This window comes from Puma concolor, chromosome A1, assembly GCF_028749965.1.
Source record: "Puma concolor isolate L17-30 chromosome A1, mPumCon1.1.hap2, whole genome shotgun sequence".
Classification (NCBI taxonomy): Eukaryota; Metazoa; Chordata; class Mammalia; order Carnivora; family Felidae; genus Puma; species Puma concolor.
In genome coordinates this window covers 228,097,187-228,116,554 of record NC_141667.1, presented here as the reverse complement: position 1 = coordinate 228,116,554, position 19,368 = coordinate 228,097,187, and the positions used below count along the sequence as shown (strand labels likewise).

Sequence of the window (19,368 nt, the reverse complement as noted above, 5' to 3'; positions counted from 1 at the left end):
CCTAGTCAGAGCCTTCCTAGTATATTGTATCACTAACCAGTGGAAACAGCAAAGATAAAAGCCAAATGTTGCTTGTTCTCTCCCTTCTTTTCCAAAAGAAATATATTTTAGATTGCATCATTCTCTAGTTCTTAGAATTCATACTGGTAGACTGAACAATAAGAAGTTGTATTTTTAGCCAAGGGTAAAGCTTTTATTGGGACTTGTAATCATAGTATTTGGGACACTTTTGCAACCGTTTTCCCTTGGTAAAGGAACCATATCACTGAGGGCACACAGAACTTGGTAAATTAACCAGAGACTCTCCTGGAGCACACATTTTTTCCTGGCATCACTGTGGCCGCTGGTGCTGTTATGCCTCATTTGCTTCCAGATTTTTCCCCCAAGTTGTCTTTATACACCATCAATCCATGTTTCTCTACTCCTGTTACTAGAAGTTAAGTAGAATAAAATGGCTTGAAGCAAGCCTTTTCTTTTAGTCACTACTACATCTCTGATCTTGAGCTGGTTTTTCTCACTTCACCAAGTCCTGTTCCATTGCTTTTCAGCCTTGTATTCCCGTTAGCATTGGGTGTCCTTCTCCTGGACATTATAACTTTGAGCCGTTTACTTGCAATCACAAATTTAAGCTAGGAGCTTGACTATTTGGCCCAGGGTTAACCCTAAAAGGAGGGAGTCTTCTGATCAGTATTTTTGAAACTATTTTCTTGGCCCTTAACAGTATATGAAAGTAATGGGTTGCTGTTGGCATTTTCAAAAATAGGAAATAGTAAATAATAGAAAAAATAATTGGGTATAGGTAAATATTGCTTGCTGAAGTGTTTGCTGTATGGGTGTATAGGGTTATGATATGAAGTGTATTTCTCATAGTTTACTTTGAGACACAGTTTAAAAGTCACGATTCTAAGCTGATTTCCTAGTTTATGTGTCTTAAAACAGCTTCAACATGTTCTGCCCTGATAGCAATGTTTTCTAAATCCATATTAAACTATAGGGTGAGTAAAGTATACAAATCCTTCATAGTGGTATTAGCTGGTTTTGCATAGAAGAGTAAATAGCTAAGCAATTAGTCACTGAAGAGACTGGAAAGAAGAAAAGTAGGAGATTTGATAAAAATTGACCTTTGTGGCCTGTGAACAAATGGAAAGTTACTCTCTTTGTATGTGTACCATAAAAGTTGACTTCCTTAATCTAGTGACGAAACTAGTATTACAATACCTGGAGACTCCTCTTAAGAAGTGACCAACAGGGGCGCCTGGGTGGCGCAGTCGGTTAAGCGTCCGACTTCAGCCAGGTCACGATCTCGCGGTCCGGGAGTTCGAGCCCCGCGTCGGGCTCTGGGCTGATGGCTCGGAGCCTGGAGCCTGTTTCCGATTCTGTGTCTCCCTCTCTCTCTGCCCCTCGCCCGTTCATGCTCTTTCTCTCTCTGTCCGAAAAATAAATAAACGTTGAAAAAAAAAAAATTTAAAAAAAAAAAAAAAAAAGAAGTGACCAACAATGTTGAATTAGTGTATACTCTTTGTAATCTTTCTAATAATATTGTTTCTGAGCTGGTTAATTCAGGGATAGACTTTGGGACTGTACAAGTAAATGAAACTAACTAAGCAGGGCCATGCTCCCCACATAAAAAAAGAGAAATGAAGCTTGCTGAGAAATGAAATCCAGACTTTGCCATCTGCACGAACTCAGGACACTGCATGAACTCAGTGGTCCTCCTGCGTCAATGTGCATTAGTATCACAGGGATGTTTATTAAACATACAGATGCTAGGGTCTCACCTCAGTCAGACCCGTGCAATCAGAATCTCTCCATGGGAGTTATCCCACCCTTTTTAATATGTTCTGCAAGTGATCAGATCTTCAGTATACACCAAAATTTGAGAAGTGTTACACTTCATTCATTCATCTTACGAGCCGTGTAAAATTATCACCATCTTTACCCGTAACTGGAAACATAAATATGGTCATGAGCTAAGTCATTTTTTTTCTATCCTGTACTAAGAAGTATAATAACTGTTTAGGTTCATGGTAGATTATAATATATTTTTCTACGAAAAAATTCCACTTTTATGTATTTGAAGTTATAGACTTATATGAAGTTGCAAATAGGTGATAAGAAAATAAATGCTTATCTGTGGATCCTTGTTTTCATCCAACACAATTACTTAATTCCCAAAGCTTTTTCGTAACAGTTAATTAGATGGAGGGTGGGGGCAGAGGTAGGTTTTCAACCAAGGTGAATTCCCTCTCCTCACCCCACTTTGTATCTTTAATGCCTCTCTCTCTTCATATCAAGTCCTTCGATATCAATCTCAAACTCCAAAATTATCCATTGGGCTTTATCTTCCTTCTCTCTAGTTCTCCCCAAGCAAACCCCAGTCCTCCAGTGAATCTGACACAAGTGTAGGTCTGATTATATTTTTATATAATAGGTTTTCATATATTAATTTGATCCAAAGTCATGAATAATTAGTAGATTTTATCCTCTGGGGAAGATTTAGTGTTTTAAGAGAATAACTTGATATTTTTAAGAGAATAACTTGATATTTTTTTCCTAACAGCAACATAAAGACAGATTTTTAAGTCTCTAAGTGTCTGTTTTCCACCTTTCCTTCTTTCGTTGCAATAGAAAGGCTCAGGATAGTCCACTCCAGAGACACCCCCCCCCCCACTGTACCCCAGCTTTCTAATCTTTGTATTATATCAGTATATAATTGAGTAAATTGGGTCTTGCTTAAAAAGAAGTAAAAAAAGTTTGAATGAGGAGTACAACTCCTACTAATATTCCAAATTCCAAATCTAGATTCAAATATGCAGAATCTCTTTGAAAGTCCCACCACAGCCTGGTGTGGGAGTTCATAGACAAATGTCAAGATGTGCCATTGTTTTTCCTTCTAATGAACATAAAATAACCAGTATATCAACGTGTACCTTTTAGAAAAGTGCAGTACTCTTTGGCAGGGGTAGAGGTAGGGGATAATACATGTCAAACATTTTACAAATATTCTTTTACTTATGCTCCTAACAAATTTTCCCTCCTTAAAGGAAATGTACTTTTGGCTAATGCAGGAGAGTTGGAGTCAGAGATATACTTCTCAGGAACAACATGGTATTTATTCTACTATTTTCATTAAGTGAAGACTGTTGGCACTAAATTAAGAATCAGTAGAGGCCAAAGCTTGTAAACATTTTCCAAAAAAAAAAAAAAAAAGAAAGAAAAAAACATTAATTTTAGATTTAAAAATCAGATTATAATTTTTTTAAATAGTCTATTCAAAGCCTATAGCACAGGAAGCAGTTGAACTTCTCTGACCCAGTCAGACTCCACCTTGCAGTGTCACCAGAATCTCCATGCCTTTCTCTTAAGATTTTGGCACCAAAGGGAATTCTGCTCCTATGCTGTGTGGCCACTCCACTTTCAATCAGTCTGTCTTCTTGGCTAAATAAAAATCTGATCTTACAGTTTGAGCCTGCGTTCTTTCCCACAGTTTATAGAATATCTGAAAGAGTACACCCTCATTTTCTAATCAGGAAACTGAAACACAGACACAAGGAAAATTCTTTGCGCAAATTCATAATGCTGACAAAAGGCGGAACCTTAATATTAACTGCTTTTGTCCCCTCTTCACCTATAGATGATGGAAGACTAATTTTTTCTGACCTTTCATATTGCCTTTTCTGTTGACTTGTTTTCTTTCATCAAATTACAGAGATTATATTGGGGCACCTGGGTGGCTCAATTGGTTAAGCATCCAACTTCAGGTCATGGTCTTGCAGTTTGGTTTGTGAATTCGAGCCCCGCGTCGGGCTCTGTACTGACAGTTCAGAGCCTGGAGCCTCCTTCAGATTCTGTGTCTTCCTCTCTATCTGCCCCTCCCCCACTCAGACTCTGTCTCTCTCTCTCAAAAATAAATAAACATTGATTTTTTTTAATTATAGAGATTATATTTAAAATTCAGGATCTGTTCATTTCAAGTCAAAGACAAATAATTGAATTATAACAAACGGCCTAAAATTGGATTCTTCCTAGAATATCAGAACTTGCTCTTCTGATATCTATTCCATTTGGAATAGAATACTTTCTTTTGTCTCCTGACTTCTTTCCTGTATCCATGACAACTCTATCTGCTTTAGAATAGGAATAAGTAGGATTGAACAAATTACGTTTTGTTCTGTTTCTTTTGGAATGTAGACTCACATTAGAAGATGAAGACCACAGGGGCGCCTGGGTGGCGCAGTCGGTTAAGCGTCCGACTTCAACCGGGTCACGATCTCACGGTCCGTGAGTTCGAGCCCCACGTCGGGCTCTGGGCTGATGGCTCAGAGCCTGGAGCCTGGAGCCTGTTTACGATTCTGTGTCTCCCTCTCTCTCTGCCCCTCCCCCGTTCATGCTCTGTCTCTCTCTGTCCCAAAAATAAATAATAAAAAACGTTGAAAAAAAAATTTTTAAAAAAAAGAAGATGAAGACCACTTCATTCATTTCCTATTTTGTATAGATACTTGAGAAAGAAAATATCCTGTAACAGATACTCCTAAATTATCCAATATTTTTTATTTACCTCATTTTATTTACATTGTGCTAAATGTCCCATAGAATTTCCTGGTATTAAGAAACTACCTTAAATTAAATTAAAACTCTACATTAACATTCTATTTCTTCTTTGCCCCTCCTCATATAACATATTCATGTATTCATTCAGTCATTTATTCATCTAGCCATATATTACTGGTGAGTCTATATTTCATAACAGGTACCTTGTCAATGCATGTTGGCTACAGATGAATAAGCACTGTACCTCATTTTATGAACATCCCAGTCTTGTTAAAAAGAAAAGAAAGAAAAAGAAACAAAACAATGTGATTAATATTAAAATGACAGCATCGAGAAATTGGGAGGCCTCTTAGCTTTATTGGGCGCAAGGGTTGGTAGGGTTTACAGGAAGAGATGACACTTATAAAGGTCCTGAACTATCATTAAAAGATACTATAAAGATTTTTTTCTAGACCATAGAATAAGTATGTTAAAGAGGCAGTAGACAAGATTAGAAAAGTATACAGTCATCTATATAGTAAGCTTGACTACTATCTTGTCTATTATAAGTAGGCATTGAAAAAATTTAAGAATAGATAACACTGATGGACAAATGGAAAGTGTATTAGATAGATGGAAGATGGGGGGGCAGAAAAATGAGGGAGCCGTTGTAATCCAAATGATAATGATTTATGTGAACTTAAGTAATGGCTTAAATTAAAGTAATGTTAGTGTATGAGTAAAACAGTTTAAAATATATTGAGGTAAAATCGACAAGACTTGGTGACTAGTTTACTGTGGGATGATCTTAAAGCCACATTTCAATGGATTGGAAAGTGAATAGGGGCGTTTAAGATTATTTCCTGTTGTGATGTTGATCTAGCTCCTAAGATCCAATATTTTGTGTTTGACACAATGTTGATATTTTTGGCCTACCTGCTAAATATAGTCAAATTTCAATGTTAAGCAACTTAAAACTTTGTTCCCTTGTTCAGAATGCTTAACTTTTTCCACACTATGTAAAACTTGTGGTGTAATTGTTCTTAATCTATAAAAAGGAGCATAGGAATTAAAACTCCCCCAAAGTCTACATTAATGTTGTCTAAGAAATATATAAATAATAAGTTGATTAATACCCAAGATTATACCATGATATCCTAAGGGAATATGTGTATCAGATGTGAAGAAAGAGTTACTTAACTTTCTTAAAATCTTTCATTTCAGGAGTCAGCCTCACATAACAAACCCAGACAGATTTGGGTTGTACATTGGTTCTGTTGCTGGAAGTTCCCTGGACTTAAACAAATTGCTTAACTTATTTAATTAGTTATTTATTTTGGTGCTTTCAACTATAAAATGGGACTAATAATATATCCAACTCATGGTTGTTTGGGGATTACCCAAAATAGTATATGAAAAGAACCAAGCATGTGTAAGGTGTTTAATAGAGTTCATTTCTTTCCTTGAAATTTTATTTTTGAGGGGGACATGTGTGGAGAAACCACATAGACAGTTCATATTCAGGAACAATATTGTGAAATAATTTTATACAAGAAAAGGAACTATGGGTTACTCAGTGATCTGAGGTTATGTTCTGCAAAGAATACTCACATCCTACATAGGATGCACGCTTTGAAGCAACATGGGTCTTACAAGTGTTTTAGGAGTTCTCCAGTTCTGCTCCTCCTCCCTATAAACTGTTGTCTCAAAGAGCAGGAATGCTCTGGGAGCAAATGCCTAAAGCAGTTGGTATTTTAAGCCTATGTCAAGAAATTAAGTAGAGAATCTAGCCTGGAACATTCTGGATAAGCCAAGACCCATGAGAGGCTAATACGGTTCTAGTGACTCCTCCTTGATATCACCAGGAATTAAAGGAAGCACTTACCCAAGATAGGTCTGTTGAATTCCCACTCATTAAGACTAGAAGTGAGATTAAAAAAAAAAAGGTCACTAAGTATATGAGAATGAAAGCTACTGTATATGAGAATTAACAAGGAAAAAACAACAAACTTGCTATTTAGTTTATACAAAATTAAGTGAGGTTCAATCTGTCCCGTTCTGATTGAACTTGACAATTGAGCAAGAAAAAAATGATAATTCATTTCATTAATGAGCAGTGCAAGTAAAGAATGGCAATCTTGAGAATAGCACTGTTGTTAAAAATCTAAGTAAAAGGGGCACCTGAGCATCTCAGTAAGTTAAACATCCTGTTTGGGTCAAGATCTCAAGGTTCATGAGTTCAAGCTCCACATAGGGCTCTGCACGGACAGTGCAGAGCTGCGTGGGATTCTCTGTCCCTACCTCTCTCTGACCCTCCCCCACAGCACAAGCTCTTGCTCTCAAAAATAAATACAGTAAAATCTTGGTTTGCAAGCATAATTCATTCTGGAAACATGCATGTTATCCAAAGCACTCATATATCAAAGTAAATTTCCCCATAAGAAATAATGGGAACTCAGATGATTCATTCCACAACCCAAAAATATTCATATAGAAATGATTACAATACTGTAATATAATATAAAATAATAAAGAAAATACAAAATATAAAGAAAAAATAAAACATTAACTTGCCCCTACCTTTGAAAATCTTTGTGACTGGTGTGAGAAAGAGAGAGGAGGGTTATTGTGTAGGACGACTTCCACTATCACTGATGGAATCACTGTTGTCTATTGGCTCAATGGAATCTTTTTCTGCATAGGGCCATTGTATACACTCACACAGATGTTTACCACAGTACAGTTTTAATAAACTCTTGTGATATACTGTATTTAATGTAACTGGCAATAAGGCAACAGAGGAAAGCGTCTATATCTGCAGGCAGCCTGACCTGGAATGAAGCAAAGCATTCTAAGCTTACTCTTATATGGAGCAGCAAGGACTGTCCCTAGATGTTTTGAAGTGACAAAAACTACACTAGTGCGGATTGTGGGCACCTTCCAACATTCTGAATAATCACTGATTTCTGCCAAACACCATGGCCTGAGACCGAGCATCTGAGCACGGGACATGATTACCCACAATCCCTCAGCGAGAGAGGGAGAGAGAGAGGTAGAGAAGAACCATTGGTTCAGTTATGATCATGTGACAGTTGGCATCACCTACTACTTGTATTGCAAGACATCACTCATTTATCAAGTTAAAATTTATTAGAAATGTTTGCTCATCATGCGGAACACTTGTAGAACAAGTTACTCTCAATCCAAGGATTTACTCTAAATAAACATTTTTTTAAAAACCAGGTAGAGGGGCGCCTGGGTGGCGCAGTCGGTTAAGCGTCCGACTTCAGCCAGGTCACGATCTCGCGCTCCGTGAGTTCGAGCCCCGCGTCGGGCTCTGGGCGGATGGCTCAGAGCCTGGAGCCTGTTTCCAATTCTGTGTCTCCCTCTCTCTCTGCCCCTCGCCCGTTCATGCTCTGTCTCTCTCTGTCCCAAAAATAAATAAATGTTGAAAAAAAATTTAAAAAAAAATAAAAACCAGGTAGAGAAAAACTGGACCAATGAATGAATGTGAGTGTAAGAACTGAATTAGAAACAATTTTTAATGTTTATTTATTTGAGAGAGAGAGAGTTGCAGCACGAGCGGGGGAGGGGCAAAGAGAGAGGGAGACACAGAATCTGAAGCAGGCTCCAAGCCATCAGCACAGATCACGATGCGAGGCTTGAACCCACAAACTGCAAGATCGTGACCTGAGCCAAAGTCAGACATTCAACCAAATGAGCCACCCAGGCACCCCATTAGAACTAAATTTTTAAAGGACAATGGTAAAAGAACAGACATTAATTTGTAAGTTTGCCCTTTAAGAAAAACCGGAAAGATTTGAGTTAACTTCAAATATACTATGATTATTTTTAACACAGTAATTGCTTACTGCAAAAGAAAAGAATGTAAAAAGACCTAATCACTGTTCATAAGTGGAAAAATGAAAAGAATTAATGTTAGAATGCCCACAATGGAGGAGAGCACCAGTAAACACAGAGGTTTTACTTCAAAAAATATTGTTGGTTAATGAAGATGCAATGCAAATATAAAATTAGGAGAATTATTTTTTTTAATTATGATCTGAAGCAAAGAACTTAATTTTTCTGAGCCTTGGTTTCTTATGTTTAAAAATGAAAATAATATTTATCTCCAAGGTTTATTGTGAGAATTGAGTATTATGTGTAAATTACCTATTTTATTACCTAGCTCTCAATAAGTGGTTTGGTGACAGCTGTTATGATCAATATCTTCTTCCTCCTCCTCTTCTTCTCCTCCTTCTTCTCTTCCTTCGTCATCATCATCATCATGATCGTCATGTGGCTTAAACAAACAACCATTTTTTAATCTCTCATTGTTCTCATTGACTGGGCTCAGCTAAGCTGTTCCTTTGCACCACTCTGTGTCGCTGTCTGGTACTGTAATCACTTGGGAGGCTGGCTCTGGGCTGGGAGTTCAACTAGGCCTGGGAGCCTAATGTCCTCTCTTCTCTTCCTTGAGGCTCTCCACATAATATGAGCTTCACTCAGCATTGCAGCAGATTCTAAAAGACAGGTATATGAGCTTCACTCAGCATTGCAGCAGATTCTAAAGACAGGTTTCCAAGAAAGAAAGGCAAAAGCTTCAAGGCATCTTATACCCTAGGCTCAGAAGTTACAACACTTCACTTCTGCTATATTCTGTTGGTCACAGGAAGTCACCAGGCACATCTAGGGGAGCAGAAACTCTTCATTTTTAAAGAATTATTTTTAAATGTTTATTTACTTTGAGAGAGAGAGGGAGGTTGAAAATCCCAAGCAGGCTCCATGCTGTTAGCGCAGAGCCTGATGCCAGGCTTGATCTCATGAACTGAAACCATGAGGTCATGACCTGAGCTGAAATCAAGAGTTGAGTGCTTAACCAACTGAGCCACCCAGATGCCCCAACATTGCTCTTTTCGACGGAGCAATAACAGTATCACACTGCAAAAGAGTATGTGGGATGGGAGATATTGTTGCAACCATCTTTGGAAATAAGCTTTGCTCCATGCTATCAAATAAGTATGAAGAGGCTCCCTGTGTGCTCCCACTTAAGGAAGGATCTTCAGATATATTGCTAAGTGAGAAAAGCCGGGTATAGAAAAGACTGTAATATACTAATATTGGTGTAAGGATGTGGAAAAGAACATTTGTATTTTCTTATGTATTTTTAAAAGCCTCTGAAAACATATGCAAGAAACTGTCAACAGCAAGTGCCTGATGAGGTTGGAAATCAGGTCAAGAAGTAATATCGTGAGAGGCTTTTCACTATATGTCTTAAACTTTTTGAAAACAATTTGAATATTCAAATAACTTTGTTAAAAAGTTGAGTGCATAGGTTTCCTAATATATGATTATCTAGCTTTTGTGTGAGTTTACTTCCAAGATAGTGAAGTCTATTGTTTTAACCATTTCCTTCAAAGATAGGGCATTCTGTTGTTTTAACCATTTAAAATACTAATAAAAACCTTGATTTTTTTTTTGCATTAACTAATTTTATTGAATTAATTGAATCATTCATTCACAAGATACACTATTGAACAGAGCCATTGTTGTAACAGTTTTATGGTTCATTTCTATATTTCAAATGTCTTTGAATTATAATTTTGACTATGTTAATTTCATAATGTAACTAAATTTTATGCGTAATTAATATTTCAAATACTGAAATTTGATTATTAAAAATTAGATTAACCAAAGATATTAGGAATAATAATTGCAAAGGTATCTTCCTTTTTAGATTACTATGCCATGCTATGAAGGACCATATAGTTCGTGTCGCAAATGAAGCTGAGTTTATTTTGAACAGACAGAGGGCTGAGGATGTACATAAACATGCAGAGTTTGAGGTAAGGTTTTGGTGGCAGATTAAATTCTGCTTCTCTGTTATAAGTCAGCTGTCTCTGATGGTAACCTTACATAAGTTTTTTTTACAGGAAAATGTCATTCAAATAATTTTGGTTCTTTTTTTTTTAAAGCTTTAGTAAATACCAAACACAGAGCACTAATTTTCATCTCATTTACAACATGGAGAGATCCCTCTTACCTTGTGCCTAACCCTTTAGTAGACTGAAGTTTTTCTAAAGTACTCTTAAAGGCAAATAAAATTTTAGAATGCAATTACCTTAGTAATTTTTAAACTAGCAGAGTTTATACACTACTAAATGTGGGTTTAACAAGTGGTTATATAAAAATACTCAGTTTTTCCATGTTTTCAGTAATTTATTATTTATCAATGTATCCATCTTTAGAGTGGCCAAAGATCATTGCAGTTCATATTTTATTGTTATAATTGATATTTTACTGACAATTGAAGGATTGCTATTATGTGATATGCTTGCAGATCGATACGTATATCTGGGAATATATAATTTAAATTTAAATATGTAATTTTATAATATATAAATATATAAATTTAAATATATAATTTAAAAATCCTCACAAGTCCCGTGACTAAAGAAAAAACTAAGTATCATTTCTATTTTATATGAAAAAACTAAAGTATATTGAAATACTGTATATTCCATACTAACAGGTTTTATATACAAATATTATTTTTATATTTCTAGCGTGTCAAATTATTTACCATTATTTGAATTTCCTCCATTCAGTATCCTGATTTCAGTGTTTTAAATTACAGCAATGACTTCATTCAATTTGCAATACAAACTTGGTTTCAGAAATAATCAGGTGACTTGGTATTTGGCTTAGGTTGAACTGCCATTGGCCTTGAAAATAATAAATAACCATCCATTTATTTTCCTGATGCCACATGCGAACAAGTGTGGCGTGGCTAGAAATCAGAGCCCAAGATTTCAGTTTTGATGAGGTTTTTATCTCGGTAAACCAGCTCTCTTAGTCATGCGCGTTGATGCCCTAGGTCTAGTAATCTCTGACCTCGCTGGCTGAAAAGCATGAGACAGAGAAATAGCTGTTGCCACTTCCATACTCTTAACCTCTGCTTCATTTGTCAGATGAGACAGCACACACTTGTCATGTGAGATCGCAACAACCTTATTTTGAAAAAAAAATACCAAATATTTTAAACTTTGATAAAAGTACGTGGACAATTGAGTGTATATCAAAGTGAAGCTTCATATCTCTTCAACAATAAATACCATTGGGTATTTATCAGGGGGTCCTGTTGTAATCTGGATGTCAAGAAAATTCTGACTTATCTGTTCTTTGACAAATATGTTTAGATATAAGATATGTCAGGACTTTAAACAAAATAAGAATATTCAATTAAGTATTGACTTCCGTTAGTAAATAAGATTTGGAAAATTAACTGAATTCCCTGCAAGATGAATTTTGAGTCATTCATATTTCTAGTAAGAAAATCAAGATGCTTTGTGGGGATATAAGAAGATCAATATTTGTCATGTGAAAACATTTAAAATAGATTCTCAAGCAGCTAGGTATCAGTAACAAGCTTTAACACATATTTAACGAAGGTGAAAATTAAGCTGAAGGCAGTGTTTCTCAGCCTTTTTTTCAGTATTGCCCCCTAAGCAAGCCTTTTAGACAATTTTCACTCTAATCACCCCCCTCCATAAAATTTTGTATCTACTAATGTGCTGTATATCTGTTTATGTACTATATACACATCTGTGCTTTACACATAAAAAGAATACAATTTTTTCACACACACCCCCCCCTCGCAATACCACTTTTCACCCCCTGGGGATGAGATCATTCCTATTGAGAATGCATGGCTAAGAGTGATAAGAGGCCATGAAGTGGATGTGAAGACTCAGTGTTTTTTAGAATTATGTAAACATAAAATAAAATACTACTGTAAATCAAATTGGAGAGTATTATCCTTGTTATTTAATGGATTATACTGTTTTTTTAACTAAAATGTTTGTTTGTTCTTTTTAGGTTAGAGCTGTCTTAGTAAATGCATTGATGTGTGTGTGTGTGTGTGTGTGTGTGTGTGTGTGTGTGTGTGTGTTTCACCATTTACCACTTTTAAGTTATAAAAAATTTCACAAAAGCCATGGCATTTTACTAGGCCTTTTGGGGGGAATTTCTCTCTCTCCCATATAAGCTTGTATTTAACAGATAAGGTATATTTAATTTGAGATGGGTACCTCACAGTTAAGTTTTTTTTTTTTAGTTAACCATTGTAATTGTTAAGGAAGAAAAATGAAAATTTAATTTTGCTCTCCAATGAGCTAATGAAATATTAACCTCATTATGGAGGCAGATCATTGTACTAATTGGTGAGTCCCTGTACAAAAAGATAAATTGGAAAATGAATTAATCCTCCTTAGATTACTGTAGGGTTATTTCTCTGAAAGAGATAACTTGTGGTAGTAGTGGATAGAAGAGACAGACTGAAGGGATATGTTCAAATACCTTCCTTGAAACGGATTTTTACATAGTAAAGATGAATGTGAGCCAATTATATGTATTTTTTTTAGATGTGAGACTTTTTTTCTTCTAGTTATAAGACTCATATTACATACTTGGTAATGTTAAAATTTACAGTGAATCCACCCGATATAAAAATCACTATACAAAAAAAATCACACTCATAATTAAAGAGATGCTCATCTTCATCATCATATTGAACCTTTTTGATACACAGTGGGATTGATTAGCTTTGTTGCTAATGCCAGTGAGCATGAATACAGTAGCCGACAGAACAACTGATTATTAGGAAAGATAAGAATAAGATAGTTGTTATCCTGAGAACCTTTGAACACATTAAATACTCAGATTGGGAAAGATTGTAGAGAAAAGCTTACCTTATTATTTTACAAATATGAAACTGAGTATGATGATGAAATAAAACAATTTTCATAAAGTGTGAAATAAAATGCAAGCCTAAATTCCTAAATCATTGCTTTTCCTTGTACATTGCATTGCCATTTATGAGATGGAAATATTAATTAAATGGCAATTTTTGGATCTCTATATAACTATCAGGAATGTAACTCTTTATTTTAAGTGCAGTATATACTATATTGGTTAAAATAATAATTAGAATTACATTTTTAATAAACCATTATTCTAAAATGTTTTCTTTTTAATGTATTAGCAACAGACTCAGAATTTTGGGAGCCTTAAATGTCATTAATTGCTTTATATAACATCATCCAAATTATCTTCCATATACTTTATGTATAAACACATAGGACTCGTTTTTACCAATTTAAACAGTAATTATAATGACTATATTCTTTAGAATAAATTTTCACAAGATTGGATTATCTGAGTTTTTAAAATTGAATTATTACCCTTTAACTGAAGGTTAGATAATATTCCTTACTTAGCCATAGCAGAAGTTATGCATTGTTAAACATTATGCACTGTTTGTATGTTTTGATAGTCTCAGTGTGCCCAGTATGCTGCTGATAGAAGAGAGGAAGAAAAGATGTGTGACCATCTTATAAGTGCCGCTAAACATCGAGATCACGTTACGGCAAACCAACTGAAACAGAAGATCCTCAATATTCTCACAAACAAGCATGGCGCTTGGGGAGCAGTTTCTCATAGGTGAGTAATAACAGATTACAAGTAAATAATAATTCACAAGTTATTTATAATAGAAGTTTTAAAAACGTCTATAAACTTTAAATTATCTAGAAAATATGATTTAAAGCATAAAAAATTGCTTGATTTTTTCCCTGATATTTTTAGTAATTCCTCTTTAGAATCCTTTGGAAGAAAAGCTAAACTTTTAACAGAAGCTCCAGTGGAAGTTATTTCTAATTTAATAATAATATGCAACATCATAAAAAAATTAGGCAAGTATTTTAGACTGCTGTCTCTTACATGATGATGTGTGTTAATTCTAAGAAGTGGCTCTTTTTTTCATGTTTCAAGAGTCAACTCTTCCTACTTATTAAATTTATATCATTCTGAATTTTTCTTATAAACAGGTAATAATATAAACATTTACTGTGGAGAGTTAATACGTCCTTTTTAGAAATTTTTTTCCATATTTTTCTATTCAGTCTTTCTTGCGATGGATTTTCATTACAGATTAGACTTTTGTGATATTATAGTGTAAGTAAAACCAAAATTGGTTGTTTATGGATTACAGATGTTCTCCTTGCTAAAGTGTTGTGGTGTAAAATTATTTTCTTTATTTTCTCTATACAATGAAGTTTTCTAGAAAAATAATAATGAAGCAGATCACTATATTTAGATTGCTAATGTTCTTCATTTTTATATCTTCATTTTATTTGTTCCCATTAATTGCTTTTAAGTGTTTAGCAGAGTTTAGGGGTTGGTTAATCGTGGACAGGACACTACTAAGAAGAATTCTGATAGAAGCAATTCTATTAGTTAGGGAAGAACATCTAGAATATGATGAGGATAGTGTTTGATCATCTGACCTGGTATTTCAAGTGTAAGATAGATTTAGTAAATCTTTTTTTCATTTTTTAATTTTTTAATGTTTATTTTATTTTTGAGAGAGAGAGAGAGAGAGAGAGAGACATAGTGTGAGTGGGGGAGGGGCAGAGAGAGGTAGACACAGAATCTGAAGCAGGCTCCAGGCTCTGAGCTGTCAGCACCGAGCCTGATGCGGGGCTCGAACCTGCGAACCGTGGGATTGTGACCTGAGCCGAAGTCAGACACCCAACTGGCTGAGCCACCCAGGCGCCCCACCCTAGTAAATCTTTATTATTTTTGCATTTAAGGTAATACTAAGAACCTTACATGAATTATTTCATTAAACCTTCATAACATCTCTACTTAGATTGATACTCAAACGTTTTCCATATTACATTGAGAAAACTGAAGCTTTCAGAGGTTACATAAAACTTACATAGTATCACACAGCTTATACAAAAAGAGACATTGTTCCAGTCAGGGTTCTCCAGAGAAACACAGAAACAGAATCAATGGGATATATGTGAGACACAGAGATATACATATAGGTATAGGTATAGATATATAAATATAGATAGATAGATATAGATATAGATATACAGATTTATTTTAAACAATTGGCTCACATGATTGTCAAGGCTGGTAAATCTGAAATAACGTATTCCAGTCACTGCGGCTTTCTCCTATTTTTTTAGGCTTTTGGGACATGCTTACTCTACTTAGAATGCTTTTTCCCAAACATTCTATGCAGCTAGCTCTCCTGCTTTCTTCCAGTTTTAATTCAAATGGTACTTTCTCAAAAGAGCCTTCTGTAGCCACTCTGTCTAAAATTCTACTTCTTCCCCCAACTATTTTATATTATATTTTTCTGCTTTATTTTTCCTTTCCAACATATATTTCTATCTTACGTATTATATCCTTTACTTATTTGTCACTTGTATTGTTTTGTGTCCCACCAGCATCCAATTCCATAATGGAAGGGATTTTCTCTCTTTTGTCCACAGTAATATACTTAGCACCTAGAATAATGCCTGATACATATAGATGTTAAATAAATATCCATTGACTAAGTTAATAAATGAATACTTAATGTATGCCCTTTTTTACAGTGATACTGGGAATGAGTAGAAAAATAAATTAGTCTATTGTCTGGGACAATTTTATATTTTAAATGAAATTATTTTCTTAAATGACAATGTACTTATCCTTGCATAAAACCAAAGTTCAATTCATCTGGGAATTAGGATGAACAATTCCTGTATCATTGGGTTATTTTAATGGTAAAATGAAACATGCAAAATACTTAACACGATGTCTAACACAGAGTAGACTTCTCATATTTGTTAGTCTCTTTTCTTTTTTGGTAGCTCTTTGAAAAAGACTTTAAAAAGACTTATTTTTTTAGAGCAGTTTTAGGTTTACAACAGAGATCTCCCTTATATCCTCTCCCAACACACATGTGTACCCTCCCCCATAATCAAGGTCATTCATCCAAACTGTACATTTGTTACCAAGAATGAACCTACATTGACACATCATAATCACCCAGTCCATAGTCTACCTAAGGGTTCACTCTTGGCGTTGTATATTCTGTGGCTCAGGACAAATATGTGATCACATATATCCATCATTTTAATACATACATAGTATTAAATTTTATTTATTTATTTGTTTTTTACATTTATTTATTTTTGAGAGACAGAGCATGAGCAGGGGAGGGGCAGAAAGAGAGGGAGACACAGAATCAGAAGCAGGCTCCAGGCTCCAAGCTGTCAGCACAGAGCCCGACGCGGGGCTCAAACCCACAAACCGTGAGATCAAGACCTGAGCCATCCAGGCACCCCCATACATAGTATTTTAACTGCCCTAAAAATTCTGTGTTCTGCCTATTCATCTCTCTTTTCCCCACCCCTGGCAACCACTAATTTTTTTTTTTTAATTTTATCCATAGTTTTGCCTTCTCCAGAATGTCATATAGTTGAAATCATACAGTATGTAACCTTTTCAGACTGAATTATTTTACTTAGTTACATGCAATTAAGGTTCCTCCATGTCCTTTCATGGCTTGATGGCTCATTTTCTTTTAGCACTGCATAGTATTCCATTGTCTGGATGTATTTATCCATTCACCCAGTGTATTTATCCATTCACCTACTAAAGAGCATCTTGTTTGTTTCCAAGTTTTGGCAGCTGTAAATAAAGCTGCTGTAAACATCCACGTACAGGTTTTTGTGTAGGCATTGGTTTTCAGCTCCTTTGGGTAAATACCAAAAGGCATGATGCTGGATGGTATGGTAAGAGTATGTTTAGTTTTACAAGAAACCACCGGAGTATCTTCAAAGTGGCTACAACAGTTTGCATTCTCAGCACCAATATATAAGAATTGCTATTGTTCTCCCTTCTTGCCAGCACTAGGTATTGTCAGAATTCCATATTTTGGCCATTCAAATAGGTATATAGTGGTATCTCGTTTTGATATGCATATTCCTGATGGCACATGATGTGGAACATCATTTCATGTGCTTATTTTCCATTTGTACATCTTTGGTGAGGTGTCTGTTAAGGACTTTGGCCCATTTTTTTAATAAGGCTGTTTTCTTATTATTGAGTTCTAAGAATTCTTTGTATATTTTGCATAACAGTCCTCTATCAGATGTGTTTTTTGCAAATATTTTCTCCCCGTCTGTGGCTTATTTTTTCATTGTCTTGATAGTGTCTTTTGTAGTGCAGAAGTTTTTAATTTTAGCGAAGTCCAGTTTCTGTTATGTCTTCCATGGATAGTATCTTTGATGTTGTACCTAAAAAGGCACCACCAAAAAGTAATAATAATAATAATAATAATAATAATAATAATAAATTTTAACAAGGCACCAACAGTACCAAACATCATCTAGGTTTCGATGTCATCTTCTAGGAGTTTTATGGTTTTACATTTTACAGTTAGGTCTGTGATCCATTTTTAGCTAATTTTTTTTTGAAGTGTGTTAAGTTTGTAGTCTATTTGTGGGCATTTTGTTCCACTGACCTATTTGTTCTTTCACCAATGCCTTATTGTCTTGGCTAATGTAGCTTTTAGTAGTTCTATAAACTAATTTGTTCTTCTCCTTCCAACTTAAAAATTACTTCTTAAAGTAATTTCCCATGCCACTTAATCACCCTCTAACTTGCAATATATAGCTCTAATCTATTGATTTTATTCATATAATGAACAGATAGCTCTTATTAGCATGGTGAGAAACTAAGTAGAATAACTCCCTCCCTCGCCTAGTTCATAGAAGTCCAATAGAAGAGACATATTACACGAACCAAATGATTATAGAAATAAAAGATGTAAAGGCAAACTTTGGCAATTACTAGGAAAGAAAAGTACAGGGTGCTCTGAAGGAGAGAGTATATACAGCAAAGGATCTTCATTTTAGATTCAGAAGTCAGGGAAGTCTTCTTTATTTTTTTTTTTTATTTATATATGAAATTTATTGTCAAATTGGTTTCCATACAACACCCAGTGCTCATCCCAAAAGGTGCCATCCTCAGTACCCATCACCCACCCTCTCCTCCCTCCCACCCCCCATCAACCCTTAGTTTGTTCTCAGTTCTCAACAGTCTCTTATGCTTTGCCTCTCTCCCACTCTAACCTCTTTTTTTTTTTTGTTCCCCTCCCCCATGGGTTTCTCTTAAGTTTCTCAGGATCCACATAAGAGTGAAACCATATGGTATCTGTCTTTCTCTGTATGGCTTATTTCACTTAGCATCACACTCTCCAGTTCCATCCACGTTGCTACAAAAGGCCATATTTCATTTTTTCTCATTGCCACGTAGTACTCCATTGTGTATATAAACCACAATTTCTTTATCCATTCATCAGTTGATGGACATTTAGGCTCTTTCCATAATTTGGCTATTGTTGAGAGTGCTGCTATGAACATTGGGGTACAAGTGCCCCTATGCATCAGTACTCCTGTGTCCCTTGGATAAATTCCTAGCAGTGCTATTGCTGGGTCATAGGGTAGGTCTATTTTTAATTTTCTGAGGAACCTCCACACTGCTTTCCAGAGCGGCTGCACCAATTTGCATTCCCACCAACAGTGCAAGAGGGTTCCCGTTTCTCCACATCCTCTCCAGCATCTATAGTCTCCTGATTTGTTCATTTTGGCCACTCTGACTGGCGTGAGGTGATACCTGAGTGTGGTTTTGATTTGTATTTCCCTGATAAGGAGCGACGCTGAACATCTTTTCATGTGCCTGTTGGCCATCCGGATGTCTTCTTTAGAGAAGTGTCTATTCATGTTTTCTGCCCATTTCTTCACTGGGTTATTTGCTTTTCGGGTGTGGAGTTTGGTGAGCTCTTTACAAATTTTGGATACTAGCCCTTTGTCCGATATGTCATTTGCAAATATCTTTTCCCATTCCGTTGGTTGCCTTTTAGTTTTGTTGGTTGTTTCCTTTGCTGTGCAGAAGCTTTTTATCTTCATAAGGTCCCAGTAATTCACTTTT

General features: G+C 35.5%; 1 protein-coding gene across 12 annotated transcripts in view; it reads left to right on the top strand.

The window, feature by feature from the left end:
* The window catches only part of NBEA (neurobeachin), a 697,478-nt gene that overhangs the window by 360,953 nt on the left and 317,157 nt on the right, over positions 1 to 19,368 (top strand). For all 12 annotated transcript variants that reach the window (XM_086713686.1, XM_086713662.1, XM_086713695.1 and 9 more), the window contains 2 exons: positions 10,268 to 10,376; positions 13,865 to 14,031. In XM_086713686.1, the coding sequence (XP_086569812.1) occupies positions 10,268 to 10,376; positions 13,865 to 14,031 (276 nt within the window). The remainder of the gene's footprint in view (positions 1 to 10,267; positions 10,377 to 13,864; positions 14,032 to 19,368) is intronic.